Below are 27,757 nucleotides of genomic sequence, written 5' to 3' on the forward strand. Positions count from 1 at the left end.
TTCCATTACCAATACCCACAGAAACCTCTTCTCCTTCTTATCCTCATCTTCCCAGTAGAAAGATTCTCAGCCTTCATTTGCTTCTTCTCTACCTATACATCATCCTTTATAGATAAGCCTGATAAGGTTATAGTTGCAAATATTTTCTTTGCTCATACAAATACACAACCCAGTTCTCAAAATCCGTGTCTGTGTTCATCATTTCTTATAATTCTCTCTTGTTTTATGTACTGTTTTTTTATGCTGAACACATATTTTTCTTGATGTTTGAGAATAGCAAGTGTTCATGACTCCTGTACTCTGTGAAATCCTCCTTTCTGGTTTTACGATAAACTCCACTCTTAGGCGCGGGACTCACCTTGTTCAATCCTTCTCTGTTGTCTTCCTCTACTGGTTCTATGTTTTCTCATGAACTCGATTAGCCCCTCTGAAACCCCATAGAGCCATCATCTTTAATTACCATCTTAATCATATCTTGAAATAATCATTTTCTTGGTCCCGTGCGTTCTCTTTTATTAAGCATAGTCCAGGGTTAATTACAGCTTGAGTTTATTTTTGTTCTTGTTCATATATTATTGTTGTTGTCAGTACTATATTTATTTGTTAAGGGAAAAATATTATGGCCTCTTCTAGTGGGGCATCTTCAGGGTCAACAACCATGTTGAGGAACTCAAGTTCTGAAGACGATCTGCAGCAAGTTATGGACCTAAGGAAGCGTAAAAGGATGCTGTCTAATAGAGAATCTGCAAGAAGATCCAGAGTGAAGAAACAGAAACACCTGGATGATCTCATGGGACAGCTTGGTCAACTCAGCAAAGAAAATAACGAGATTCTGAAAAGGATGAATGTAACCTCTCAGCTTTACATGAATATCGAAGCTGAGAATTCTATCCTCAGAGCCCAAATGGCTGAGCTGAGCCACAGATTGAATTCTCTCAATGAAATCATTGAATACGTCAACTTTTGCAGTGGCACTTTTGAACGTCATGAGGATGCTGCTGCCCCCACTACTGGTGCTTTTGGTCATCAGCTCGGTGATGATTTTTTCATGAATCCGTGGAATAATGCTGATTTCCATTTGAATCAACCTATCATGGACATGATCATGTACTAAAATTATTATGTGTGGGAATTTGGTTGTAATTGATGCTGTTGGTGGTGCCTCCTGTTGTTTTGATCCTTTTTTTTTTTCGGTGTGTTTGTGTTGGTTATGATGAATAAAAAAATGTACAGCTTCTAGCAGGGTATAATTTTGAAGATTGTGACTGATTATGGTGAATGAATTATGTAATGAGCAGTAAAATAACTTTATATTGGTTGTTCTCTGTAAATGGCATGGCCATTTGTGATTGATAATGCTTTTTAAGTGATTTTTAATTGAAAATATAATTAAATATATATTTTTTAATTTTAATATTAGTACATTAAAATTATTTAATAAATATTAATTTGATAATTCTTCAGACTAAATACTCTTTAAAAAACCAAGTTTTACCGCAAAAGTGTTGTCCTGTTTATGATTTTTTTTCTTAATTATTTAGATTAGAAACAAATTTACTAAATTTATTTGAATATATCAATTTGATGTTAAAGGCACATTTTCCCAACAATAATTTGACGTTGTCTTTAACAATGTAAGCCAAAAAAAGCTATGTTCCATGGAAATGATGACCTTCACCAATCTACTTTCACAAGATATGTATATTTTATTTGCTCACTGGGGCTCTAATCTTCCATCCTTTTGAATTATTGGACATAATTGTTAACTTCTTAGGACTTGACAAAATGTCTTAACACATCTCATGCTTTTCTGAATCATGCCCCATCACTGCTCTCTGCTAAAAATTCCCACATTTTTAGATGTAGAATCTTGGAGAGATTGTAAAATGTATGAAATTGTGTAAAATTGATATAACTTAACTTAAAGAATCATGAGTTTATTTGTAATTAAATTGATTTTTTTTTGTGAAGTTAATGATTTGAATGTATTATTGAAAAATCTGAATAGAATTATAATGAATATTACAATGAAAACAAGAGTATGTTGTTATGAAACCTGTCGATACAAGGAGACCGTTGGGGTGAATAAATGGAGGTGCTCACAATCAGACAAATTATAGGCAATTCGTATCTTGTGGTAATTTTTTTTACAGATTTCCTATAAATTTTATTTGTGAAATTAGTTAATCCATGAATATATAAATAGTGTTATATATATAAAGAAAGAAATATAAGTTGAAGATTGATATGGTATTCATGGAGGAATACTGGATTATTGGCATCCATATGAGAATACTGGATTGATTGATAATCAAGATAGTTAACTATTAACTATAAATCTTAAACGCGTAGGGAATTTATTGTACAAAATACATTGTGGATCCCCTCACATTATACTATAAGCAGATTGTTCACAATGTTTTTTTTTGTTTTTTTTTTTTTTAAATTCAGCCCTTATTGAACCAAATTATAGGTCAATTTGTCGGGGAATGGTGAGATTGAAAAACAAGGGACCAAATTGAAAAACACATAGGGAATTAGTGGCTTTAAAAAAGTTTGGATGAAATATTTATTATAGTCCCTATTCTTTTCAAATTATATATATTAGGTCCTTTTAGTTTCCAAAATCTAAAGGTAAAATCAATTTTGATCTCTTGCATGCTTCTTCTCTTTTTTTTTTTTAAAAAAAAAGAAAGCGAACAACATGTTTTTCATGTTGTTTTTTAGATTCAATCACTTTTAATAATTGAGAAATTAATTTTTGAATTTTGAGATTCTAAAACCTAAATTTTAATTTATTTTCATCTAAAAGCATCTATAATCATTTTACGAACCCTAATAAATCTATTTCTAAATCCAAACACCTTTAATCGATTAAAAAAACAAAAAATCAATCTGTAAGAATTATTATCAACAATTATCAACTCTATAACCCTATCATAAATCCATATCCGAGTCATCTTCTTATTCTTGATATGTTATCTTTTTACCATGGTAAGTTCATCTTTCGATCGAAACTCTCCACTTTGGCAGCCATAAAAAGGGCATAGACAGTATTCTCTAAAACAAAATGCTTCAGTTTTAAAAATATAAAATAGATTCCTTCTCAAATGATCAATCAGAAATATAGATTTATAATGCACAGACCGTTTTTTATCCCTCTGAATCTTGTGGTGTTTCAAGAGCTAGGATCGGAGGCTTGGGCAATTCATTGATTCAAGTCACTTTTTTCTTCCCACATGCATGATCCGTAGAACAACTTCATGCTGGATTCATGTGTTATTATTCTATCAAGTAAACTGGATAATAGTTAATCACAATCAATTAGGCGTACAGCTGGTATTAGCAGAAGTAATCTTTATTTAATTTATTAAGTATTAATATTAAGGGGTGTCCACTAGGGCATGCCTTAACAGAAGGCATTTGCCCCCATGTAAAAAATATTAACAAAAGGCGTACAGCTGGAAAAGATTTGCCTTCTTTTTTCTTTTTTTTTGTCATGGTTGTGGCGTTTAAAGAGTTATAAATTATAGTTTTTTAAAATAAAATATAAAAGAGACAGTGATAATAATTTTTAAAATATCATCAAAATACACTTAAAAATCACAGCTAAGCTATGTGGTAGCGGTGAACTTTGATTATTATGAGAGCTAATACTAAAGTACTGTATAGATTATCAACTAATTAGCTCATTAAGTTGAACAGTATCGATGACCCATGATGCCACCATTCAGAGGCCTTAAAGATTTGCTCAAGTGCTCTTTTCTAATCTGTATTAATTAAGTCTCGGCATTTAAGTTAAATTAATAGTATTAACTGCACTTAATTTAAGTAAATTAATACTTCTAATTAGGCATATGTAGTAATTACAGATGAGGTTTAAGTAAATTAATGCTTATTAGTTAGCTATGCTCGTAATATACTTCTAACTATATTTGTCCTTTTTTTCTGTAACTAAATATTATCAAAAAATTATCTCAACTCAATAGTTTAAACTGTTAAGTGGGGTCTCAGAATATGATTTATATTATTCTCTAACACACCCTCTTAAATGAAAACTCTTTAGGCTTGAAACTTACACAGACCCACATTACCTTATGAATAATTTTTATCAAATAAATAAAAATGGTGAGATTCAAACTCGTAACTGCTTGGTTATCAAGACTCTGATATGATATCATGTCAAGGAATTATTTTAACCCAATAGCTTAAGCTGTTAAGTAAAATCCCAAGATATGATTTATATTATTCTCTAATAAATATTATTCGATAATTATTATAGTCAGTTTAACTTAAATAATTATCTTCTTTTTCTTTGCAAACATGATAAATAATAATGCTGTGCAAAGTAATCATCAATCTTGTAGTATATGCACTATAGAGAGTTGGAGTATGTCACATGTATGGTCTTGGAAAAATAATCTAAAGCTTGACGTACGTATTAATTATTTCAATAATAATACGTTTTTAGCATTACTTGCATGAGGAGGCCACTATATATATATAAATAATACGTTCATGTAGGTTTAAACAATTACAGTCAGACCAACCACACCCACTACATGGAGTGGGGCAAGTTAAGCCAGCAATCAATACTCAAAGATTTATAAGGTAGAATTTAAGATTGTTATAGTAGTAGTTTTTATTAAAGTATTTTTTGTTTGGAAATATATAAAAATGATATTTTTTAGTTTTATTTTTTAAAATTTAATTTTAATATCAGCATATCAAAATAATCTAAAATTATATATATAAAAAAACAAATTTGAAAAAAAAAAAGAAACTGTGAAAGCATTTTTTAAAAGCAAAAATATACATAGAATACTGCTAGCACATATACAAGAGGATAGTGCCACCAGACTTCCTGCAAAATATACGGGTCATTGTATATTTTGGCATAGTTGCATGTATAGAAAAGAGTTTGGATTATTTTCTGTGTGATCTCCGTTGAAACCATACCAATTATTTTTAGATGTTTGGAAGTGTGGTTGCAGTTATTTTTTAAATTATTTTTTGCTTGAAAATACATCAAAATAATATTGTTTTTAATTTTTTTAAAATTATTTTTGATATCAAAATGTTTTAAAAATTAAAAAAAAATAATTTTTTTTAAATTCTTTTGAAACGTAAAAAAACAAACAGAATTTTCATATAAATATTGAATTGTAATACTGTACAGAAGTTAAGGAAGGAAAGAATGGTTGACTCGTTGAGTATATATGAGCTCAATCATGTTCAAATTAATTCGTTACTGGTTTAAAAAACAGATGACATATTACCTATAATTAGTTCTAATCATAAGAATATTTTGAATTTTCTACTTCAATATAGACGCATGGAAGATCCATGCATCATGGACGAAAGACTTCACCACACCATTTATGCGAAATATGAAAAGGTGAAGGGAAAGAAGGCGGCGTCCGCCATTGATGTTTTTAAAGATCTAGCTAGTGTTCTTGCATCTGAGTCAAATACAATCTCCTTGGTTCATATGATGACGAAAGAATGTGGCCAGCAAATTTGGACAAAGTAATTTAGTCCCACATTTTCTAATAAAGTGGCCAGGCTGATGTCTAGCTAGTTAGGTTAAATGGAGTTTTAAATTTTCAAGTGGGTATCATATTGAAGAGGAAGGTGGAGCGACTTTAGCTAAGAACAGATTGATTAGTTCTTAATATGTTGTATTAATTTAGTCAATGTCTTGTGATGGACAGTATAAATACAAAAAAAAAGATAGAAATATATTTAATTGAAGAAATAGTGATGTATATAAATTAAATCTATTTCTAAAATAAAAAAATATATAAGAAGATGAGATATATATATATCCCTTGCTTTATCCATAACTAAACACTATTCGGATGAATTTATAGGATTAGCCATTAATTACATATATAATTACTAGAAATTTAATAATTTAAACGATGATCATGTGGAAACCACACTAAAATATATTCAAAGCTGTTTAATTAATTATATATATGTTGTGTTCGAAATGTAATGCTAGAATAGAGCGGTATTAATTACCATGTCACTATGCAGGATTCCCTTTGACTATTGGGTCATAATATTTATTTTTTAATCGCCATTCATGCTCTTAATTAATAATTAACTACAAGAACTCCACAAAATGATAGCTTTCTCACGGAGGAAATTAAACTTTTTTTTATTTTTTTCTTCATGGCTTGGAGTTGTAATTGGCTCTACATACATGGAATTGCATAAAATCTTCATCTCCTTTGTGATGCCATTACTATATATTATATCAATAAATGTCCACATCAATTTTGGTGGTTGCGTCTAGTTTTCTGATTAATTATGCAATTGCAACTCGATTATGTATTATATTGTTGAAAATGGAACAAAAATCCAAAATGACTTCCCAATAAATAAATAAATAAATTCCACGATATCCTTATCATGTTGTTCTTGAAAGCATCACCATGCACCTAGAATCAAAAACTAAAGAAAGCATCTAGGAGAATATAGAGATGCCATGGATATATGTACACATAACCCACCAAAGGATTAAAAAAGCTTAGCATTTTGTTATATATATATATATATATATATATATATATATATATATATATATTTTAAAAAAAGTCACTCTCTCTTCTAAGCTCATTGCACATCATAAAGAGGGAAACAAATGCTATGATATTTTTTACACAACACAATTTCTTCATCCATCGTAGCCAAGACTTTTTGTACAATATTATACTTTGCCAAGCTTTAAAAAAAAAATAAAAAAATAGAGCATTTCAAATCATTCAAGTATTTAGTGTGCAATTGCAGAGATCCACTCTGTTGTACTTTAGCCTATCCATCTTTCTATATATATATATATATATATATATATATATATATATATATATATATATATATATATATAAAGAAGAAAAACACAATCAAAGAAAATTCTCAAAAGATATCCACACCCAAAGCTAATTTAAAGCAAGTTTAATATTATGGTGGATGATATTTTTAAAAAATACTTTTTGTTTAAAAATATATTAAAATAGTTATTTTTGTTTTTGATATTATTACATCAAATTCATAAAAAAATGCTGAATAAAAACATCAATTTAATATTTATTTAATAAAATATAATTTTAAAAAGCACTTAGAAATAAAAGCTCTCGAACTCCTAAACTAGGTCTTAACATAGTTCTTTCTTCTGATTTTGTTTTTAGGATAGGTAAATTTTTATTTATTTGCGAGAAAAATAGTAAATTAATTATTTTAAAATTTAACTGTTTGTTTGTATAAAAGCTCACAACTTTTTATTTTTTTTAAAAAAACTAAAGCGTTAATTACAAATTATAATAATATAATTTCATAAAAAACATTATAATGAGATGAGTTACTGGGTCATTTAAACTTCAAGCATTTTACTACTGTATCAAAGACAATTTTTCTTCTTAATTTAATAATCAAGAATATTTTTTTCTAATTATGTTTTCCATATTCGGACTTAAGTTCTTCCTCCCCAAGTCTTGGATGAAGCATTTATTAGAAAATTATTTTTCTACAATATTTTCTAAATTCGAACTAAAACAATTCAATAGGATTAGATCCTAACCCTTCACTAGGTCAGGCCCATTAACGCGATGTAACAACACTCCTAGCGCATATTTTGACAGGGCTAAACCTTCCCTTCATGGGCCTACAAATTAACTCTTGTAGCCCAAACAACAACAAAATAAAAGTTGGGCTAATTTCATTTGACCCCTTTAAGTATATGGACCTTATCAGTTTCTTCCCAAAACTTTATTCTATGACAATTACCCCCTTGACATTTCATTCATTTATCAATAAGGTTCTTCTGTATATCTTCATTAAGGGGTCAATTCAATGAGTTTTATTTCAAAATTAAATTATATATAAATTTCTTAAATTTTTGACTTTAATTTTTTAAAATATTTATTGATAAAATATGTATATATTTGAAAATAATTAAAATTAATAAAATAAAAAAGTAAAATTTTTGTTAATCCCTGGATGGAAGGACCTTCCTAACAAATGGTGAAACGTCAAGGGGTCAATTGAAGTGAACAAAGTTTTTAAAAGAAATGGTGCCATGAAATTGAGCCTTAAAACTCCCCGTTTAGTTTCAAGCAAACTCATGCCCTTCACTGTAACATAAACAAAATTCAAAAACCCTAATGTCTCTCAAAAACCCTAAAAAATGGAGATTCACATGGGAAACCCAATCCCAATCACCAAATCTAAAGCTCTTTCTCTTCAATTCACAATCAAAACCTTCAGTTCACCACCTTCAAGCTCAATTAAACCTGTCAAAATCCCACCTTTTAGTTACCTTCACCGAGAATGAAGAAACCAGTGGAGTTTCAATTAGGGTTCCGATTCCTAGGGTTTTAATTGACCCTGAATCTCCAGTAAATGCTAAAGCTTCTGATGATCATATTGAAGTTAAGCTTGTTTTGCTTCTTCCTGTTGATCACCCTTTAGTTTCTACCTTTGATTTGTTGAATTTGAGTGATGAAAGTGAGAGGAACGAGGATTCGGATCTGTTAAAGCCACTCATTATGGATTCTGGTAATTTACAATAATTTATTTTTTGGAGTTGTCTGGGTTAAGTATTCTGTTGGGTTTGATTTAAAAGTTCAGTTAAAGTTATAATTTTGATTGAAGAGAACAGGTGAAAGGTTTTAGCTTATAATTATTGATTTTGGCTTAATGTGATTGTCTGTGTTATGATTTAGAGCTGTGCATTAGTCGTGCTGGACTTGGTTTTTGATTCTGATGTGTTTTAATTGTTTGGTTCAGATTTAAAGAGCTTATCCTCAATGGAAGGAGTTCATTTCTATTGCAGAAGTTGCTCGAATAGACTGACTAGATGTCCTTTAAAGTAAGATTGTTGATTGCTCGTTCTAGTTAATTCCTTTTTATTTTGCTTGAATATGCATATTTTATGAGTATGGTTGATTTATTGGAATTCATCCATAAGTTTTCAATACCTCACTATACCATTTATAGTTTTACCAAATGAAAATTGGGATATGTAGGCTGTAGAAACGGGAGCTTTTTTATAGGCTGCTTTGAGTTGTTAATTTGCACTTACGTTTATGGCATCACTTTAATAATTTTCTTTTTAGTCTTAGCTTTCCTCAGAATTTCTATTCATATGTAGGCAATTTGTGGAAATGCCATCGGTTAATTGGCCAGAGATGGCTGACAACTGGTTTGGAGGTTGCTGTTGTTCATTTGGAGGTGCCAGTGAGAAGTTGGTGAATAGGTATGCACATGCATATGCATGTCCAATGGGTGTGTGCATGTTGAATTCTACAGCTGTTACACTTTGCAGTGATGATCTTGCTGGATGTAAATTTTCTGAAAAATATAGAATCCAAACGTGCAAGCCTGAACAGGAGTCTGGCGATGAAGGTTTAAGTGAAGAAGCTATGCGAGATTTTGAAACAGAATCTGGAAGAGCTACAAGGTGTGACAGTCAATGCGGAGTGATCCATGGTGTTAATGGAAAATCAGGGTCTTCATGTTCCAAATTGGAAAACCATGGTGAGAATGTCAAATTTAAAGTTGCAGAGGAAAAAACTAATAGTAGTATATTATTGTCTGCACTACCAGCATCAGATCTCTCTGAAAAAGTGGCTCCAGGACCAGGTTGTTGTGATTCAGTACATCATACTCAAGATTATACTGATGAAGGTGGCATCCATGATGTGTGTGGACCTTCTTTGGAAGACCAGAAAACCACAAAAGATATGGAACTCAGGATAAATCAGAGATCTTTCCTCAATGGCTTTCTTGGAGATGCTTTCACTGCTAGATCCTATAATCTATCTACCGATATTGAATGGAAGCAATTTGTTTGCCCACAGTGCTCATCTCTTATTGGTGCTTATCCATGTGCAAATGGGGACGTGCCTGTAGATGATGGAGTTAGACTTTTTAAATGCTACATTTCCACTTCTCTGCCAGTTGGTGGACCAGCTGACCTTTTCAGGTACATGGTTGCTGTACTTTCTTAATATTTTTCCACCACTTGTGTATTGCTAGCTAATTAGAAATCACAAAAAAATATGTAGTGAATCTAAAGGTTTATATATGGGATATAGCAGCCTTGAGCTTAAAAAAAAAATTAAAATTGATCATCATGAACAGGAAATATACCCTGGAGAGAATGTTCACAAGTCAGCTAGTGGAAAGTGCAAAAGATGAATTATCATTCAGGACTGTGGTCAGGGATTTGAGAACAAAATCTCCCATGCTTCAGATTGTCCTTGTAAATCCAAATTCATGGTGCTGTAGTGGTGATTGTTTGGACACAAAGAGCAATACAGATTCAGTTTTGAAGTTAGATCTACACCCTGTTATCAAGGTTCTGTTTTCAGATTGTAGCAGCAATACAGAATCTCAACTGAGGTTGGTCTCCTAATTAATATCTTTGGTTGTTTGCTTGATAGTCTTTTCTAGTAACCGAAGAATGCATGGGTGTATTCTTGATGGTGGTGATTCAAAATAAACAACCAAATCTCGATAAGACTCCTGCTAGAGTCTTGAATATGTGCTGGATTGTACACCCCCAAAGTGCACGCACACACAAATAAGAAGAAAAAAAAGTTGACCTGACAAAAATTTTAATAATTTTGGTAGCCAGTCTGGTAGAGGTCCATACCATGGCAGTGAAAATATCGCCTTAAAAGACTGAGGAAGGCGCTAATCATGTCGCACTTTCTTTTCTGTTACTGATTCACTTAGAAAACATCTGTTCCTTTTCTTCAAGTTGTAGTTAAACATTGAGATTTGTGCAGGGTGTTGGAAGATTGGGTGACAAAAAATCAAGCAGATGAAGTTTTCATGTTGGCGCATCTAATAAAAGAGTTAATTGAAACCATAGCATCTGCTAAAGTTGAATTTCCGCCATCATGCACTTTCCTTCAGGGTTTATCCTTTTCGTCCATGCCAAGGTAAATATGATCTCATTTTTGGAAGCTAGGAGTTAGGAATTCAAGCGAATTCAACTGGAAAATTAGAATGCAATCTGTATTTAAAATGGCTGGCAGGAAATGGTCCTGCTTGATTCAAGAAGAAAATCATTTCATCTTCCGTGTCATTATCCTCCTCTGCTGATTCTTCCTCCATATTCAGAAACTCGATGAGACTTTCAATAGCACCTTGCGTTTTGTTACATTTCTTAAGTTGCTGTGATACTCTGCTTGGGGTAACCGATATCCTCTGAGTTAGATCTGCAATGCACTTGAAAAATCCATGGTCTTCAATTCCTAGATATGTCAATGCAAGCAATGCTGGGTCTAGTCTCTCTCTGTAGTTGGTTGTGAAGATGTTGATTCTTTCTTCCCCAAAGCTTGACAACATGTCATCGATGCAGTTCAACAAGCCTCATGGTGTTACCTACGGTGTTTCAGGGAATTTTTTTTTTTTAAAAAAAAAAGAGATGTAAATGATTCAAAATTCGGATGATGGATGTATAAAAACTACAGAAGTAGTAATGGTTATCAAGTTATTCATATTTTCGGTTCTTATTTAGAGGTTAAACACTAATACAACTAGATTATAGCCTTCGCATTCCTAATCCTCTCCCTTATTGGGAGAAAACAAGATTTGATTTTAAATCCTTGGGACGAGAACTATGGATTTTACCAAGCTATCAATTAAGAACAGTACTTGTTATATAACCAAGTTGGGCAGTCTGGTGCTTGAAAGGAAAATAAAAACACTTTTGCGGACCCGATTATTTATGAAGTCTAACCAATGGATTTCAAAGAGGTGATTTGCCTACAAGCAAACCAGAAAGACAGAAAAGGGAAAGAAATAAACGTTGGGAGACAGTTACTTGGCATGTTATCAAGGCATCTTTAAGGTAAAAAAAATGGAGAGGAATCGAACCTCCATGCTTTTTAGCCATCAAGGCATCTTTAAGGTGAATCGTCCATGAATATGATATTTATCTAGTGTAATGCATGAAATAAATGATTAAGATGGAGAGTTTGAATATTTCTATTAATCTTCATGTCATATATGGATTGATTAGAAATCTTATTGAAATTCAATACAATACCTATAGATACTCTAATCAGTCTCAAAACGAAGTCATATATAATTTTTTTTTTATCAATACTTCTCTAACATTCAAAGTATTAATTTTGAGAAATCTAATGTACAAAAATAAGAAGTATAATTGTAATTGAAAGGGCAAGATTGATGATATGTTTTTGAGGAAGGAGTGCTTATTGATGAACAAATTTTAAAAAACTTCAAGGGGTCAATTGAGAATATAAAGAAAGTCACATCATCGGTTTTGTTAGCTGAATAAATGGAGATAGATTGAAAGGAAAAAGGAAAGAAAGTTTAAACATAATTCAAAAAACAAGATTGTTAGCATGTTTGAGGAATGGGTGCATGATTGAATTTCCTTATAACTTTAAGGGGTCAATTGTAACATAAACAATGTGAAACTATCCAAACTTTAGGGGGTAAATCAAATTAAAATTTACCAGAGAAAATGCTAGTATATTAATCAACTGAATTATTTTATTAAATTTAACATTAAAAACAATAGTTATTAAACTTAGAGCTTGTTTAGGAACGCGGCTGCGGCTGCGTTCCCAAAAAATTTGAATTTTTTTTTTTTTGCTAAAATTTAATATGGTTTATACATTTTGGATCGTTTTGATGTGCTGATGTCAAAAATAATTTTTAAAAAATGAAAAAACATCGTTGACATGTATTTTAACACGAAAAGTTATTTGAAAAATACCCACAACCACACTGCCAAACACGTTCTTAGTCGACCCTAACCAGATCTTGGACTAGATTATGACGGATCAGGTTTATTACTATGTTAAAAACCCTTTTATCACTGAACTCGTTTCACAATGCAACAAGAGCTATCTCACAAAAGGAAAATCCAACAAGTAGGGACTAGGACATTACTTGATAGAAGCCAACAATCCATCTTGCTAGGTCAGGTAAATGGATGTTGTTAGAATCTTGGATTGTTTCACATCCTGTTTCATGCTTCCAGTTCTACACTTCACAACCTCTTGTTTTATGACCTCTTCTTCATCCTCCTTTTTAGCCCCATTATCCATCATTTCAGTAGTCTCCTTCATATTTATAAACTCAATTAGACTTTGAAGTGCAACCTGAGGATTATCACATTTCATAAGATGCTGTGCAACTTCTGCTGGGGTAATAACTCTACTCTGAATGAGATCTTCAATGCATTTGAAAAGGACATGCTCTTTAATCCCAAGATATGTAGAAGCAAGCTTCTTGAAAGCTGCAGGAGTACAATGTCCCATGTAAATATGAACATCCATTCGTCCTGGGCGCAACAATGCTGGGTCCAACTTCTCTTTGTAATTTGTGGTGAAAATGATTATTCTTTCATCCCCACAGCTTGACCATAGTCCATCAATGAAGTTCAGTAAACCAGATAAGGTCACCTGTGAGAAGATTTAAAGAGAAATATGGTTTAGTCAATATGGAAATGGAAAACTTGGAGGCAATATGGCATCAATGTGATTAATGAATCTTTTTTCCAGATATATTCTAGTTAATTTCATCTAATCTGATTAATCATTTTTGGCATAAAGGTATTTGTGAAGTCTAATTAAGTTAGTTCCTAATAAGATAAACTTGGGAGATAAATTCTTTCAAAACTCACTTACCCCAGGATCAAAAGAAATCTTCTTATCAAGTTGATCATCGTCATCGCCATCATCTTCCTCACCATCTTCCTTTGGATTCCTAGTTTGATTACGGGAACGTGAATATTTTGTACTGCAATCAATGTCCTCAATAAGAAGAATTGAACGATTGGTTGTGGAGGTGAGTATCGTCCTGAGTTGAGAGTCATTTCTTACAGCTTGGAGCTGGAGATCATAGATGTTGAATCTTAGATAGTTTGCAATGGCAGCAACGAGGGTGGATTTTCCAGTCCCTGGTGGACCATGAAGAAGGTACCCTCTTTTCCAAGCTCTACCAACACTCCGAAAGTATTCCTTTCTTTGCACAAACAAGTCAAGATCATCAGTTATGAACTTCTTCAGGTCAGGGTCCATTGCTAGAGTCTCAAAAGTAGCTGGATGCTTAACACTGTAGATTCCCACATAGAATCTTCGTTATCATAAGTATAGATGTTGAGAGTCTCCCTCTTGTTCAAGATTGAAGCTGCAGTCTCGCTAATGTGTGGCAAGTAGCTTTGCATCACATGTTCTCTGTAGTTCTCTTTGCAATTCAACTTGAAGTATCTTTTCTGGCGATAGGAGTACTTTTTCGCTTCTTTCTCACAGAGTTTCCATTCAAAATGCATACCTTGAAAAACATCAATTACTTTAGCATCAATAGGAATCCCTGGTTTAGGTGGGGCAGTGATGTTGTTCGTGTCACTGGTGCCTAAAAGAAGACTTTTGGTGGAAGGGCCGATTTTGGTTGGAAGATAGACCTCAACAGCTCGAAAGGTTTCATTCTCCACAGCTTGCCATCGGTCTTCAATGATGAAGGTGAACTCTGAGGAGAAGTAGGCGGCAAAGAAATCTGAGAACTTAGTAGCTATGTAGTCACGCATACCCCTTGGAATCATTTCATTCAAGATGGTGCGGATAAGCATGGATAAACCGGATAGGGATGCGTACACAGAGAGAATTGTAGTCATGGAGGGCAATTCCTCCAAGAGAGACGCCATTTTCGATTGTGAAGAGCAAGCAAAGAACGATAGAAGACCGATCACTTTGATGAAAAGAAAAGAGCAAGGGAACTTATAACCAAATAAAGAATAACAATTATTGAGTGGAATTGTCCAGGATAGTTAATGGAGAGCGCGAATCTCCGGGTTTTAATACGTGTCATAAGATAGGTGCTTCTTGTTTTCTACTGTGACTTTATCTAGTAGAGAGACTAGGTTTGGGAGAGACTGATAATATATTTTAAAGGGAGCCATCTGTTGTGCTATGTTCGGAGAAACCTCATAGAACATGCTAGGAAAAGAACAAGGGAGAAAAGACACCTAGGAAAAAGACAATTAAACACATGGAAAAGCAATGCTGACATCTTATGGTCAATTCATTCACACTTGAATTACGAGAAGAACACGAAATGGGCGAGAATCATCCTCTCTAGACACGAGGGTCTAAGCAGTTGCAGTATTTTAAGTTCGGCGGAAACAGTGCGGGAAGATGCTACTGTTTAGGAGTGAGTTTAGATACGTCTTATAAAAATGTTTGCCATCTTTTAAAAGCTATGGTATTCTGTCGAATCTAGCTTTTGTTTTGCTTTCATTTCTTAAGATTCTCACCCACGCATGAATTAACCTTGGTCTTCATTACAATTAAATATCGTAATTCCCGAAGAGCAAAATAAATAAATAAACAGGAAACCAAACCTCATCTGCCATCTCACAAAATTGAAAAAGCTACGAGACTACCACTACTGCCCAAGCAGATGCCACTCATTCTCGTATAAATACACCAGCTCTCTCTACAGTCTACTTAAATACACATGCTTGCCATGTGAGGACCGATGTCTTTCACCTTCCAAATCAATCTTAGCTCATAACAAGGCCCATGTGGCTTTTGCTGTAGCTCGCAAATTTTACGAGGAACATAGCTCTTTTACCTTCTTGATCAATGAAGCCAGCGGTGATTTCAGCTTGCTGTGGTTCCAAATCTTCTAGCAACCTCGGCCTCAGACAATGTATCCCATAGCTGCGAGATTTCAGTGACATAAATTAGGATAAATTATACAAACTTCCTCATAGATACGCGCTCCAATAAATATAAGATAGGGTTTTCAAACTCACTTCCAATGTCCCCTTGGAGCCTCCAATAGCGAGCAGAAAAGGGTTGTCCTCTGAGAAGGAAACAGAAAAGATAGCTCCCTGAAAACATTCAGAACAGTGTGATGACTCATGCTAACATCTAAAAACATGTTTAAACCTTTTTTATAGCGTGAGATCTGTGGAAGTTATGGTCACATACTGCTTTAGGATTCTTGGATACTAAACATGAGGGTTGGTTGTTCGACAGATCCCAGAGTTTTACCTGTAGAAATATTCAGCAGAAAATGGAATTATATGAACCATCGATAACTTCTGCTTTGGAGGACCAAAAAATAAAAGAAAAGAGTAATGACTTTACCATTTTATCTGTTGATCCAGTAGCAAGAAGCTGTCAAACATGGTAAGGAAAGTTTAGTGAAGTTGATAATCTAAACATCCAACTAGAACTGAGGATTAAAATAAAAATGAAGATAGTACATTAGGTGCTAAAGGATTATAAGAGATTGTGCAAACAGCTTTGTCATGTGCATGGAGGGTAAAACTTGGCTTAAGGTCAGAAGCTGATCCAGACTTGGCAGCACGGATGTCAAAACCTTGAACTGTACCATCTTCAAGACTCACCTACAAGGATATCTCAGCATTTTAGAAGATATTTCAGTGCCTCGCAAATAAAACACTATATACACCTATCATGTATTTAGAACATAGAAACAATGTTTCCCTCTGTTTCTTTGTCAAGAAGAAATAGAAGGAACTCAAAAACAGGTATAGGAAAACCATAAATAGAAGGATGAAGCACACACCACAAATAAATGCTTATCATGCGGATCCCAGGCCAAGCTTTCAACATCAGCTGTGACCGACCACTTGAAACCAGGATCTGAAGGCAACCTTCCATCCTTCTGCAAAGCGTAAGGGTAATGACATCAAGACTAAGAAAGCTCTTAATTACCATGACTACAGAAAGAAAATTTTCACATGGCAGTGATCTGAGAAAAAGAAGCCTTGCACTGTGAGGTATAGTGACAATCCAAATCTATAGACATCAGACTAAGCAAGTGCTGTATTACCATGACTACTGAACGATCAAAAGATCCACTGAGAAGAACTTGTGGCTCATGATGATTCCATGCAACTGCTTGAACCTGTCAGCATTTGTATGAAAAGAAGAATGCAACCCATATCAATAAGCTAAGAACACAAGTACCCATAATTTTTGCATCCAGTAAATTTAAATAGAACCATAAGACACAGCATAGTAAAGGGTGTTCGTTACATTGGCTATCACAAACAACTGCTATGACTTAGAGCTGAAAATATTCCAAAAACCCTGCTCTTATAATTCCAACAAATCTTGGAAGACTAAATTGTTTTATGAAGACAGGCAACTGGCACATTGTATGACAGTTGGATAAAAAGAAGGAACTCAACTTTCATTTGTTTTCTTTTTCATTATTAGAATTTCCTTAACAAATGTTTAGCTTTATGACAAAGGAATATTGACAAGTTATTCAATCACTAGCACGTTGATCTTTGAATGGTTCAACAGCATGTCTTGCAGCATACATGTGCATACAATGTGCCTGGTCGTCCTTGGGTTGAGGACACTGATAGGCTGATAGGTCAGCACCGATGCATGAACAGTTGTAATATCCCAATGAATGCATACCCAAGTAACAAATGAATCAGGCTTGGTTCACTGTCCAAATTATATGAAAGACTACTGCGAGGCTATATTCTTGCCTTGTCTGTATGATGCTCCATGGTAATGTCACATTTTCCAGCAACCACATCCCAAATTTTGACTTGTTTGTCGGCACTAGCACTGGCAAGGATGTTCCTGTATTTATTTCAGTACTTATTAGCTATCGGAGCAATCCATCAATGTTAGCAGATAGAACAGAACTAGATCGTATGAGATTCCCCAGACCTGAAATGCTTGTTCCAAGCGAGGCCAAGGACAGAATCAGTGTGACTGCCTTCTTTGTATTTAATTGACACCTGACAAAAGAAGTTGCAGGACTGGTGAGAAAAAACAAGAAAAAAAAATACAGTGTCTCAAGCCATATCACATTATGCCTGGGTTTTGAAATGATGATACTGCTCAAGGTGGAATGGTAACATAAAGGAACAGCACAAATCAAAACAACCCCATAACAGTTATCCATGATACTGTAGTCATCAATCATAGAAACAAAATGCAAAAGCAAGGTACAAGAACCACCATTAAGTTGGCCATTTCCAAGATGTTTCAGGTTGGATTCTAATGATAAAAGATGTGAGTGGAGGACCTAGCAAGGTGCAGGCCATCCAGCATATTGATGTATATTTTTTAAAAAAAAGAAGGTGAAAAAAAGAAGAAAGGAATATTTTTTCCTTTGCCAGGGCTGGTTCACACATGCAGCATATCTAACACCTGCCAATTATAGACACCACTATAAAGGTGTCAATGCTTTTCCGAAGCTAACAATGATGTGGCCTTAAATGGATGCCAATGAACAACAAAGTTTTAACTTCATTCCTTCTCCTCATTCATAGCCGCCTTTTGAACACATAAACAATAAAAGGTGCAAAGAACGTTAAAGGAACTCTAGAATACACCTTTTTCCCTTTTTTCTTCTTCTTTTTCTCTTCAATGCCACCTAATACCACAGCTGGTTGCACTTCATCAATCTGAGAACAGCAGAAAATGTAAGAGATTCTAAAACAATCTCTACATAAAAAAGTCGAATGTATTTGTAATTTTATGTGATGTTCCACATACAATGTCAAGGTCCCATATTTCAATGGCAGGTTCCATTGACCCAACAGCTATAAAATTCCCTGCAAAAACACAAATCTCAAAAGAGGTAGTAAGGCATAAGCTTCTGCGAGAAAACCAACCCTCATGCACCACTTTTTAATTTCAATGCTACATTAAAACCAGATGTCTCAAAAAATGGAGGTGAGCCTAGAAAATGGGAATATACTGGAGAAGCTGGAATCTGCAAGAAAAACAAGTTCCGAGCAGAGCGTATAAGCTGTCATACCTTTTTCTCCCCCTTTAAGTGGACAATCAAGCCATGCTGTGCAAAGGGGAAATGCTGAAAGGGGAACCTCATGGTGAACGTATATGTTTGAATCACCATCACTTGTTTCATCCAATATCCAAACCTGCATGCACAATTGGCGCTTCGTGTCAGGAGAGAGAAAGAGAGAGAGAATTGCAGAGCTTACCGACTAACAATTGCATGCCTCGAGGTTACTAAATTCATCCTTGTTGCAAGCACAAACAATGACTGCATCCTTTGGTTTGATAGCCATGTCTTCAAGATCTTCAGAATCATCATCCTAAAAGAGTCGGTGCAAAAATAAGTAACCAAATACCAAGAGAAGCCAGCTACAGCATAACAAAGTAGTCAAACTTACATCTTCATCCTTGATGTACGGGTCCATGCTATTACTTGGGTAGTAAAGGTCCCCAAGTCCTGTGCTGAACAGCTCAATACCTGTGTGACCAGATGCATCTTTAGTTGCACATCCAATGTGAATTAAATTCAAGGCATGTGACCAGAAAATGATGTGAATCAAAAGGGGAAAAAAGAGCTGAAAAAGTAATGCAAGTGATTGTTATTCACTGGTTTAATAATTCCCTCAATGATTCAAATATTCAAGAATGCTCTTATCAAGAGAGATCGGTATTTAAACAATCCATCCTAACCTCCCAAACTAAACCAGCATGGCGACCAATGACCCTCTTATTTTCTACAAAATGTATCAGATAAAAAAAAGTACATAAAAGAAAAGGAAAACGAAAAATGGATTCTTTGTAGATGCATATGTACCTTCCTCCTCATCATCGTAGTTGTCCATATCAAGTTCCTGCAGACCATCTGCTATGTCATCAAATTTGGTCTCTGACTTGTTAACTTTGGAACTTCTGCCAAGTGCATTTGCTACAGCTAATGCTTGGCTTACTTCACCGGTCTGCTTGGCAGCATCAACATCCATTTCCTGGTCATCTTCCTCGCTGCCACTATCTTCTCCACTGGACAAACCAAGAACATAAAAACAATCACACTAATCAACAACCCAGAAATTTGACAGTATAACTAGAACACGATGGTTGACTTAACAGTCATGTTAAACTCGGGTTCATAAAATAAAAGCAATAATCACAAAATCCAGAACCAGAGATTGATAGTTTCATCACACAAAAACATGTACAACCAAATATCAATTTGCATAACTTGAAGACTGATACAACCCAATACGATACCAAAACTCCACCAAGTTCACATAACCCATATATCCATTCACCCTTCGTAACAGAGATTTAAATTTTGTTTTTTCATCAAATGGGTCTCAAAAACTCAAACCCAATCACATTTTACTATAAAATCAACACCTCCTGATTTAAAACTCAGCTATTTTAGCACTCAAATAATCAACATTAAAATGCTCCATTAAGCCTAGTCCTCCCATTCAATTATTAACAGCATTGAAAATACACAAAAAGTGAATCAGCCAACAAACTGTATAGCAAAAAAACCGTACGTTCAACAACTAATAGACATTGAAACACAAAAAGAAGTAAACTTTTTTGAAAGAAAAAAGGGAGAAAATAGTAGCTTACCTTCTCTCTAAATCACTAGCTTTGATCAGCTCTTCAATTTCCTCTTTTGAAGGTGGGTCTGCTACACTTGGTACAGACTTTGCAACCCCTTTGGGTACCCACGAAACTGCTGCTATCATTATTCCTCTTCAAAGCTCAAATTTTTTTTCCTTTTCTTATCAACACACAACAGAATAAATAATATAAAAGAACAAATTTTGAATTCAGGGAAAAATCATATGAGAATGGAAGTTGATTCATTAATAAGTACCTTGTTGATTATATATTAACGAGTGAAAGAAATTTACTTGTGGGTTTTATGCTGGATGCTCTGTTTCAAGCGTTGCTTTTTATATTATATTTATACCCTAAAACCCTAATTGCAGGATATTATTGGGTGCAGCAGGGTTTATTGAAGGTGCTAGATGTAAGGCTAATTAAGGCTGTACCTTTGACTTGGTAGGTTGATTGACTTCAGTGCCAATTCAGCTTTTAAATTTGGAAGAGAAAATCTCAATTTAGAAGGTGTTTAAGAGTAAGTTAGAAATTGTTTATTAATGTATTTTTTACTTAAAAATATATTAAAATAATATTTTTTAATTCTATTTTTTATATCAACACATAAAAATGATTCAAAAATATTAAAAAAAATTTAAAAATTAAATTTTAATTAAAAACAAGTTGTATCACAACTCCAAAAATGCTAATCCCAAAGTGATGTACTTATTTTCAATGATATCTCAAACTTGTAAATTTTATTAATTGAGCTCTGAAATTGCATCCTTTTATAGGTTTTTTTTAATAGTTTAAGTTTAATGTGTATATTTTATACACTAAAATGATGTAGATTTAAAGAAAAAAATTATTAAAGAATAGTGAAGGGGTATAGTATGCACATTTATGGACTAAAATAGTGTCAATTTGAAAAAAAAAAGACATGAAAATGTTCAGAACATGAACGAAAAGGCTTGTATGAAAATTTCTTTAAGGATCAAAATGATAAAATTCATTATCTAATGCTTTGATATTATAGTTTGGACTAAAATAGTTTTATTTTCATTATTATTTGGATATATTAATTTTTTTATATATATTTTTAAATTATACAATCAAAATATTTTTAGCTATGGTTTAGTTTGTAATTATCAATAAATTTTATATTATTTTAGAAGTAATTAGTTATTTGATCAGTGCTCTATCAAGAGTTAGATAATTTTGTATTTCAGCAAAATTTATAAATTTATAAATTTGAAATTCAATAAAATAAATGTATAGGTTGGAAATTAATCCTTTAAAAATTCATTCACCCTATTTAAAATCCAATTTTAAATATGGATTTTTAAAAAGAAATACATGGCAAGTGATAAGAAATGCAGAAGTTTGATATCTCAAATTTATAATTTTTTTCATTTTACTAGGGTTCAATCACTGTACAAAACTGTCGCTATATCTTTAGTAGCACGAATATTTAAAGGATTAACCCTGTTTTAAGTATGTTTAAAATTGTGATAAAAATTATTTTTTCATTTAAAAATATATTTAAAATATTTTTTTTATTTTTAGAATTTTTATCCTTTTGTTCAGTTCTCTCTTCAACATACTGTATTATGTAGACCCAACCAGTTTTAACCATTCCTTGCAGAGTCTTTTACCGAATCAGTTCATCATTTTTATCAAGCAAAACATTAGCTTTGCCAAGAGATGTAAAAAAAGCTAAATTGGGATATTTCAAAATTTCAGCGTAGTTGTTGTATTTCTGGAATTTGAATGCATGCAGACATGCATATGGAATTTTGAGTTCAAACTACATTTCAGTAGGTTTTACGTGGACAATAATGGGGATCTAAAATCCTAAAATATCTGGTCTTGGGTTAGCTAGGCACGGTGAAGAGATCTATGGCACCAGAATATGCACTGTGGGGTTAATTGACAGACAACGCAGGTGTTTACCTGAATGGTGGTGGCAAGAGCAAGCTGCCGGAGGGGAAAGAGCAGGATGACAACCTGAGGCAAGATTGAAGTTTCATTAGAGATAAATATCAAAGATTTGAATAAGAATTTGTCATATAAATAAAAAGTACAAATCCAACAGTATTATAGCTTATTAAGATCAGAAATAAACTGGTATCATTATTCATGAAGCCCAATATTGTCAACATAATTATCCATAATAAAACAGGTCACACTTAACATCAGCACTAAAATTAAAATTGTGCATTACCAATACCTTTTTTTTTATAATCAATCTTACCAAACCCGACTTGCAGAGGAAAGAACTAGTTGCACCTACTCTAGCAACAATAACTTGCAAATGAAAGGAACTAGAGAGAAGCAAGAATTACAGGTGCATATGTGCACATGCACACGAGACAGAGACACACAGAATATATTTTTATATTAATTTTATTTTTTTTATGATAAATATATATTTAAAAAATATATAAGAACAAAAACTATTGTCCTCCGAAACGGGTAATTAATTTCTGGTCCCTATAACACACAAGCTAGCCACTCCTTGTTGTAAGGAAAAAAAACAGCATCTGGGATGAAATTTTTTGGATATTAATTCTAAGATTTAAACTTAAAAAGTAGATGAAAAAAATGTATTTGAATTAGATTCCCTTCTAAAAAGAAAAAAAATCAATCCAGCAAAATCCTATAAACCAATTCATAATCATGCAATATCTCAAAGATTCCCTTCAAATTGGGTCTGTTATGTCGCAGCATCAACCCACCATTCAGACATTTTTCAAAAAGATTTGAAAACTATTTTCCCAGCAATCAACCAATCCATCTTTGTGTTACAATTCAAGTTACCATGGAATTAAGGTTACTAGTTTACAAATAAAGAATGCAAGCCTCCAGTACTGTTTCCAGTACAGAACAGAATTGTTAGCCTTCAAGCAAAGAATTGCAGCATGTGCTGAATGTGGAAAACGTGAAGAGCATGACTATTAGTTAGGAGATAGTTAGTTGTTGAGTTAGTTAGTAGTTGAGTTAGTTAGTAGTTAGCAGTTAAATAAAGGGGTTAAATCAGTTGTAATTGGAGAGAAAACCATTTATATATAAACAGGTGTATGGAAACGTGTTGAAAATAAGAAAATACAGAAGATCAAACTCATTTCTCCGCTCATTCTCCTCTGCTCTCTTTTCTTTCTATTCTTTCTCAATTTCTGTTTTTTTTTCTTTCTATTCTTTCTAATCTTGTTAAGCTGAGCTTAACAATTGGTATCAGATCTCTAAGATCCAATCAAGATGGTGGAAAATCACAAATTGAAAAATGTTGAAGAACATTGCAAGAAGTTGGATGAAAGAATGCAAGGCCTTCACCAGGAATTTCAAGAATCAATGGTTGATCAACAAAGCAAGTGGCAAGAACAATGGGTGGAGCAAAACAAGAGAACTGATCAGATCAGTTTGCAAATTGAAACATTATCAAAACAATTCCAAACATTTCTTGCTAATCAAATGACAGGAAAGGATTTGGGAAGCCACTCCAGAGGAATATTGAATACACCAACAATGGATAATCAAGAAGGAATGCTACCAAAAGGAAGGGGTCACATTCCAGGAGAGCAAACCAGTAGTCAGGAACATCAAAGAGTTGTGTATAATCCATCTTTTCCAAGGATAGACCTTACATCATTCTGGGGTGAAAATCCTAGTGGATGATTGAGGAAGTGCAGGAAGTTTTTTAAGCTCAATTCAACTCCTTCAAAACAATGGGTGGAGCTGGCCTCTCTTTACTTACAAGGTAAAGCAGAAATTTGGTTTGAAGGTTATATAAGTGGTGTGGAATGTTCAATGGATTGGGAAGAATTCTTGGGAGCCATATGCAGCAGGTTTGGTAATAGGGCTGATATAGTAGAGGAGTTTAACAAGATAATGCAAGAAGGTGATGTTAATGAATATGTGGAGAGGTTCGAGGAGTTAAAGTCACTAATGCACTCATTGAATCCTTCATTGCCTAAGTCCTACTATATTTCTAGTTTTATTAGTGGATTGAAGGAAGAGATTAAACCGATGCTAAAGATTCTCAAGCCTACTACCTTAATACAAGCCTTTGATCAGGCAAAATGGCAGGAAGAATCAATTGTTGCAATTGCAAGAAGAAGCATAATTACTTCCATAATTAGTTCTTCATTCAACAATGAAAGACCAACAGGTATTACACCCTATAAACCTTTCAGCCAGTATAGAGTTGATGACCAATATAGTCCAAGACAATCTAAAGACACCCTTTATGATCAGAGAAGGAAACTTGGATTATGCTTTAAATGTGGTGATAAATTTGTACCTAGACATAAATGTAGTGTTAAAGGGATTCATTTGATTGAGGGAAGGGAGGATGAAAAGGAGAAGTTTTTAGAAACAGAAGAAAGAAAACAGGGTTGTTGTTATGAGATTGGTTAAATGATATCAGGTATTCATAAAGAGGCAACATAGGAAGACCTAGAAGGAATTGAGCATGCAGTTTCTAGATTTTGTTATGGATTCTTGAGGTCAAGAATCTTTTCAAGGGAAGGGTATTATTACAATTCAAGTTACCATGGAATTAAGGTTACTAGCTTACAAATAAAGAATGCAAGCCTCTAGTACTGTTTCTAGTACATAACAGAATTGTTAGCCTTCAAGCAAAGAATTGCAACATGTGCTGAATGTGGAAAACGTGAAGAGCATGACTATTAGTTAGGAGGTAGTTAGTTGTTGAGTTAGTTAGTAGTTAACAGTTAGCAGTTAAATAAAGGGGTTAAATCAGTTGTAATTGGAGAGAAAACCATTGTATATAAAGAGGCGTATGGAAACGTGTTGAAAATAAGAAAATACAGAAGATCAATCTCATTTCTCCGCTCATTCTCCTCTGCTCTTTTTTTTTCTGTTCTTTCTCAATTTCTGTTCTTTTTTCTTTCTGTTCTTCCTAATCTTGTTAAGCTGAGCTTAACACTTTGTCAGACTATGTTTCAAGTTTCAACTCATATAAACTAATTCATAATCATGCAATATCTCAAAGCTTAAGCCACAGTAAATAATGGGGTCAATTTTCAAAAAGCTAACTTCGAATACAAACTTTTGTTGGCAGCTCCAAATTCCAATCTACCAGTGAGAAAGAAAAGAAGGAAAAAAAAAGGACATACTGTTTGCGATTGATTGTCTTCTGAGAATCTGAGACAGGGACAACGATTCCAATTTCCTTTCCAAATTGTGTTCTTTCATCCACCTTCATTTTTACATTGTTTAAAATAATTAACACATAAAAATAGAAAAATAGAAACAATACAAAATCAACAAGCAACAATTAATTAAATCTGTAATTACATAACAAGATTACCTAAGCGATGTAATCGGCTTTGATAGAAGCAATAGATTGAAGAAGATCTGGAAGCGGTAACAGTTTCGCCACCTCACATGCACGGCGGTTTCTTTCGAGATTCGAAGAATGGTCGTCTGAGAATAGCCTAAGCTCATTGATTGGTGAAGAGGAGGCGGCTGTGTCTGTGAAGTTTGAAGTGTGAAGCGTGAATGAAGATTGAAAAGGTTGGAGGGGAGGGGGCGGCTGTGTGGAAGGGGAAAGGAAAGCAAATAAAGAGCCTGCTAGCTAGAGTTGTTGAAAGGGAAAGTAATGGGAGGAGGCGGCCCGCGGCTTGGACCGCTTAGTTTATTTTATTTTTTTCATTCCTAAACTGAATCGGTTCGGTTCGGGCCGGTTCGGTTCGGGCACATCAAAATCGAAAACTGAACCAAACCAGATATTTTTCTAAATATTTTAACCGGTTCAATCAGTTTTTTTACCGGTTCAGTTTTTTTTGTTAATTTTTTTTCAGTTTTCTTAATTAAATAGGTTTTTTAATTTTTTTTTCATTCTTACTCTAAAAGATACAGGGAAAGAACTGTAACTTCCCACGTCTTTTATTTTCATTCACTTATATAATAATAATAATAATAATAATAATAATAATAATAATAATAATATTATTATTATTATATTATAATAATTATTATTATAAACCGCTCATTTTTTTTGTTTTTATTTTTTTTGTTCTTTTTTAATTTTTTATGCCTTTTTTTTTGCTTTTTTCTTTGTGTTTTTTCTTTAAATGAATTTATTTTGTTTAATTTAGTTTGTTAATGTTAAATTTTATTTTATTTAGTTATCAAACTTTCATGACATGAATCCCAAGTTTGACGGGTTAACCTGATTTGACGAGTTAACCTCAAAAATTTTTTCTCTTTTTAATTAATTTTTTTGTTTAGTTTAGTTTGTTAATATTAAATTTCTTTCTATTTAATTATCAGATTTTCATGACACGTCTCTCGGGCTTGACAGGTTAACCCGGTTAATTCTGGGTTAACCCGTAATTATTTTTTTATTTAGTTATCAAACTTTCATGATGCGAATCTTAGGTTTGACGAGTTAACCTGGTTTGAAGGGTTAACCCAATTAATTCAAATTTTTTTTTCTTTTTCTTCATTAGTTTTTTCTTCCTATTGGTTTTTTTTCTTTGTTTTTTCTTTTTAATTAATCTATTTAATTATCACATTTTTATGACACGACTTTACAGCTATACCTACATCCAAGGCTTTTGGGTCCGCTGTTGCAACTAGACTCAATTAAACTTGAGTCATGTAAGTTTAATATTATTATTAATATTATAAATATTACTCTTGGGTTAAGCGTTGCAGCTAAACCAAAGACTCTTGGGTATATCTTTGCTAAAGGACCCAACACTCTTAGATCTTAGCATTTTTTTTATGTTTTTTTATGTAAGGAAAAAAAATAACTCGTGGTGTATGCCTTTGTTTCTTTTTCTTTTTCTTTTTAAGCCTTTTACTGTGGACTGCATGGTGCAGTCCACAATGAAAAAGCTGATGCCTTTAGTTTTTTTTTGTTTTTTTAGTTATTTTTTTAATTTAGTTTTTTAACATTAAATTTTTTCTGTTTAATTATCAGACTTTCATGATATGAATTCCAAGTTTGACGGGTTAACCCAGTTGATTCAGATTATTTTTTCTTTTTCTTCATTAGTTTTTTTTCTTTCTATAGATTTTTTTTTCTCTTTGCTTTGTCCTTTTTAATTAATCTTTTTTTTACTCATATATAATAATAATAATAATAATTATTATTATTATTATTATTATTATTATTATTATTATTATAACATATACTAAAATGCTCAGTGTTTCACTATGCACTGCACACAATGAAACGCTGAGCTGTCTTTTTTTGTTTTCTTTCCTATTTTTATTTAAATCCTTTTCTATTTAGCTATCACACTTTCATGACATGAATCTCAGGTGTAATGGATTAACCTAATTTGGTGGGTTAACTCAGTTAATTCAGATTGTTTTTCTTTTTTCCTCATTATTTTTGTTCT

General features: G+C 33.0%; 4 protein-coding genes across 8 annotated transcripts; 2 read left to right on the forward strand and 2 right to left on the reverse strand.

Annotated features, from left to right (window-relative positions):
* LOC133672662 (bZIP transcription factor 11-like) lies at window positions 1-1,311 on the forward strand. Its single transcript, XM_062093143.1, has one exon. It carries the CDS (start codon window positions 620-622, stop codon window positions 1,112-1,114), a length of 495 nt encoding a protein of 164 aa, XP_061949127.1. The 5' UTR covers window positions 1-619; the 3' UTR covers window positions 1,115-1,311.
* Window positions 1,312-8,114: 6,803 nt separating this feature from the next.
* LOC133673451 (uncharacterized) lies at window positions 8,115-11,518 on the forward strand. The gene is made up of 5 exons (XM_062094265.1): window positions 8,115-8,562; window positions 8,794-8,875; window positions 9,158-9,991; window positions 10,150-10,410; window positions 10,800-11,518. Exons 1-5 carry the CDS (start codon window positions 8,169-8,171, stop codon window positions 10,957-10,959), a joined length of 1,731 nt encoding a protein of 576 aa, XP_061950249.1. The 5' UTR covers window positions 8,115-8,168; the 3' UTR covers window positions 10,960-11,518.
* A 1,301-nt stretch (window positions 11,519-12,819) lies between these two features.
* On the reverse strand, window positions 12,820-14,926 carry LOC133673452 (AAA-ATPase At1g43910-like). The gene is given in 3 exon segments (XM_062094266.1): window positions 12,820-13,457; window positions 13,683-14,107; window positions 14,110-14,926. Coding segments are annotated over 3 exon segments (1,503 nt in total). The 5' UTR covers window positions 14,699-14,926; the 3' UTR covers window positions 12,820-12,968.
* A 388-nt stretch (window positions 14,927-15,314) lies between these two features.
* Window positions 15,315-25,975, reverse strand: LOC133673453 (uncharacterized). Of its 5 annotated transcripts, none has more exons than XM_062094270.1 (19): window positions 25,714-25,975; window positions 25,520-25,602; window positions 22,335-22,388; window positions 20,406-20,559; window positions 19,615-19,817; window positions 19,199-19,278; window positions 19,025-19,120; window positions 18,820-18,943; window positions 18,555-18,613; window positions 18,392-18,463; window positions 17,721-17,791; window positions 17,534-17,630; window positions 16,861-16,935; window positions 16,594-16,692; window positions 16,268-16,411; window positions 16,149-16,178; window positions 15,990-16,052; window positions 15,812-15,889; window positions 15,315-15,716 (listed from the first exon to the last, which is right to left on the reverse strand). In XM_062094270.1, the coding sequence occupies exons 4-19, from the start codon at window positions 20,522-20,524 to the stop codon at window positions 15,657-15,659; spliced, it is 1,470 nt and encodes a 489-aa protein (XP_061950254.1). In that variant the 5' UTR covers window positions 20,525-20,559; window positions 22,335-22,388; window positions 25,520-25,602; window positions 25,714-25,975; the 3' UTR covers window positions 15,315-15,656. The 5 variants fall into 5 exon arrangements, with proteins under 5 accessions (XP_061950254.1, XP_061950253.1, XP_061950256.1 ...); XM_062094269.1 differs by having other exon boundaries at window positions 20,406-20,554; window positions 25,714-25,974; XM_062094272.1 differs by lacking the exons at window positions 22,335-22,388; window positions 25,520-25,602; window positions 25,714-25,975 and adding an exon at window positions 20,656-20,874.
* Window positions 25,976-27,757: the final 1,782 nt, after the last annotated feature.

The sequence above is a fragment of the Populus nigra genome, chromosome 14, assembly GCF_951802175.1.
Source record: "Populus nigra chromosome 14, ddPopNigr1.1, whole genome shotgun sequence".
Classification (NCBI taxonomy): Eukaryota; Viridiplantae; Streptophyta; class Magnoliopsida; order Malpighiales; family Salicaceae; genus Populus; species Populus nigra.